At 43.2% G+C, this 2,907-nt stretch overlaps 1 protein-coding gene across 1 annotated transcript in view; it reads right to left on the bottom strand.

Annotated features, from left to right (window-relative positions):
* Positions 1–2,907, bottom strand: part of LOC102421459 (S-adenosyl-L-methionine-dependent tRNA 4-demethylwyosine synthase) — a 116,869-nt gene that overhangs the window by 96,636 nt on the left and 17,326 nt on the right. The window contains exon 8 of the mRNA XM_006088280.3: positions 1,611–1,666. Coding sequence (XP_006088342.1) covers positions 1,611–1,666 — 56 coding nt within the window. The remainder of the gene's footprint in view (positions 1–1,610; positions 1,667–2,907) is intronic.

The raw sequence follows: 2,907 nt of genomic DNA, 5'->3' as shown, positions 1-2,907 counted from the left end.
AGTCAGCCTGTCTAGGCCTGGAGCCATAGTAGCACAGGGTAAACATTCAGTAGATATTGGCCAAATGAAGGAATAAATGCCTCAAAACTACCAGACAGCCATTTCTAGCTCTAGAAAAACAGAGCTCACTTCTTTTAGTAACTCATTCTAGATCTCACAACTTTCAATATTAAAGTCTTCTTCAGGTGTAATTAAAACTCCATCTGCTGCAATTTAACCCCATTTCTGCAGGTTCCTATTTGTCTAATAAACAAATCCCCTATATACCACTCACTGGTCAGAGCTCAGTTTTTAAATGACCAATTTTCAACAGGACTCAAAGCTTTTTGTGTATACTAGATTTTAAGGATGCTGTGTGAACTTTTTGCAAAGCAACTTGACCAGGTGTGTCAAGAGCTCTAAAATGGTTTTCCTCTGACCCAATGGTTCTATTTTGGATAGCCTGACTTAAGGACTTTATTATTAAGCCTGCCTGCACAGGCCATGGCTGAGTAGGCTGATTTAACCCCTAGAGTGCTGGGGAGCTCCTCCTGTCTTTCGCCAAAAGTGCCGGGAGCTATCACACTCCTCCTGCAGTGTCACTATTAGATGCTAGTAGTTCACTCTTTATTGACAGATGGCACCTAAGTGCAGATTACTTATGATGCCGAATGTTTGTAGTTCTAAAATTGACCACTGGCATTTATCTGCCTAATTTTTTATAGGTATTACGATTTTATGAAGTTTACTCAGATTTTGTAGCCCTAAAGTTTCAAAATGGCGTCCAGTTCTAAGTCTGCTTTTATTAATGATGATGATATTGCTAAATAGGTCAATTCTTGCTGTGAAGATGACGATTTTGTGGAATGTATTCAAAGTCAACATTAATTTTATTTTAACATTATATGTTTTGTTCAATTTTTTTTTCTACTAGTATTTTATAATACAATCAGCAAACAATATACGTCAAAGATGAAAACAAATGTAGTAAAGGTTTCCTTAAGTTTTTGAATATGTAACTTCATTTACTTGCAATTAATAATTTTTTTCCTAAACTGCTGTAAAATCAGCAAAAATGCCTTGGCAATTTTAGCATAGTTCCTAGGATACTGATTGGCACTCAAAGGGTTAAAGGCAGTGTTCTGGAGTTGAAGGGATGTCACCTTTTGTTTCTGTGTGAGTTAAACACTGGAAACCTTAAAAATAATTATGAAAGAACTAGCTTCATGCTATTCCACTGCAGTCTTATGCAACTTTATAATCAGAACTGGAAACACTGAAATCCTTTTGTAAATGCAAATGTTTCTCTGGTGAGTAATTACCAAGCACTCATCATTTATTTCCAATACTAATGATACTGATATCACTGCCTGTCTGCTTAACCAGAACATGCTGTGGGGAGCGTTTAACAATATTTACTTACTGCAGAAAAAAAATAGCAATCCCCTTTACATTTACAAATCATAGCATGAAAGAAAAAATAAACAAACTAAGAATTATCAGGCTCTTGCTGACTCACTGTTCTCTACCCGAATTTTTCTAACTTCCCTTCTGGGAACTACTACTCTCCTGGAGAGGCAGCAACGAGGCATGATGCAGAGATGAGTCTAGGCTTGATTCCCACCACTTACCAGCCAGCCATCTGACTTTGAACAAATGCTATAGTTCTCCAAGCCTGCTTCTGACCCTGTGAAATGGTAAAGAGGATGATAATAGTACAGATATCAGGGTCATTTTGAGGACTGAATGAGATAACCCAATGTGTACTCTGATTTCTCCTAATACTCCAAACCTACACACTGGAACTCCCTCTCTCTCCACAACTCAACACACTCATCCTATTCAATCAAATGAACACACTGTTTCCCATTGCCTTTAGGATAAAGCTCACATGCCCCTGACAGAGCATGACAGGCCTCCAGAATCCTGCCCTTGTCTTACTTCTCTATTTCACCTCTCCACACATCGCCATCCCCACTCAACTCTACACATACAAAACTATTTAGTTCCCCCAAAACATGCTATGCTCCCTAGCACACCATCCCCTCTGCATCTATCTTCCTAACTTTCCAATGTTTCAAACTCTAGCTCTCTTGTTCTTGAACATCACTCCCACCCTTCAAATTCCTTTCAGCCCTAGAATTAGTCTTCACCTTACTACCAAGGGAAGAAGGTAGAACATCATGGGGGTATACTAGTTGAACCTAACCTAGCCCATTTGAAGGCATCTTCTTATAACAATAACTAGAGGCCTGGTGCACAAAATTTGTGCACGGGTAGGGTCCCTAGGCGTAGCCGGCAATCAGGGCCAATCAGGGCCAATCAGGGCCTTATGGCTGCCGGCTAGGGCCTTCCTTCATTCTGTGCCACCCCCTGGTGGTCAGCGCACGTCATAGTGAGCGATCGAACACCCGGTCTCCTGGTCGAACACCTGAGGGGACACTTTGCATATTAGCCTTTTATATATATATTAGAGACCCGGTGCACAAAATTCATGCACGGGTGGGAGGGGGTCCCCTCATCCTAGCCTGCACCCTCTCCAATCGGGGACCACTTGGGGGATGTCCAACTGCTGGCAGTCGGACATACCTCTCACAATCCTGCACCGCAGGCTTCTAATTGCTCACCTGCCTGCCTGGTCGCCCCTAACTAGCACCCCTGCCAGCCTGAATGCCCCTCACTGCCTCTGCGTGCCAGCCTGATCGCCCCATGCAGCCAGCTGTTCAGTCATTTGGTCATCCCTCACTAACTCCCCTGCCGGCCTGGTTACCCCAAACAGCCTGCTTGTTCAGTCATTTGGTCATCCCTCACTAACCCCCCTGCCAGACTGGTCGCCCCACGCAGCCTGCCTGTTCAGTCATTTGGTTGTCCCTCACTAACCCCCTACCAGCCTGGTCATAGGCAGCCATCTTGTGAGGGCGTGAGGGT

Source organism: Myotis lucifugus, unplaced genomic scaffold, assembly GCF_000147115.1.
Source record: "Myotis lucifugus unplaced genomic scaffold, Myoluc2.0 scaffold_45, whole genome shotgun sequence".
Taxonomy (NCBI): Eukaryota; Metazoa; Chordata; class Mammalia; order Chiroptera; family Vespertilionidae; genus Myotis; species Myotis lucifugus.
This window is presented reverse-complemented; position numbering and strand designations above follow the sequence as displayed.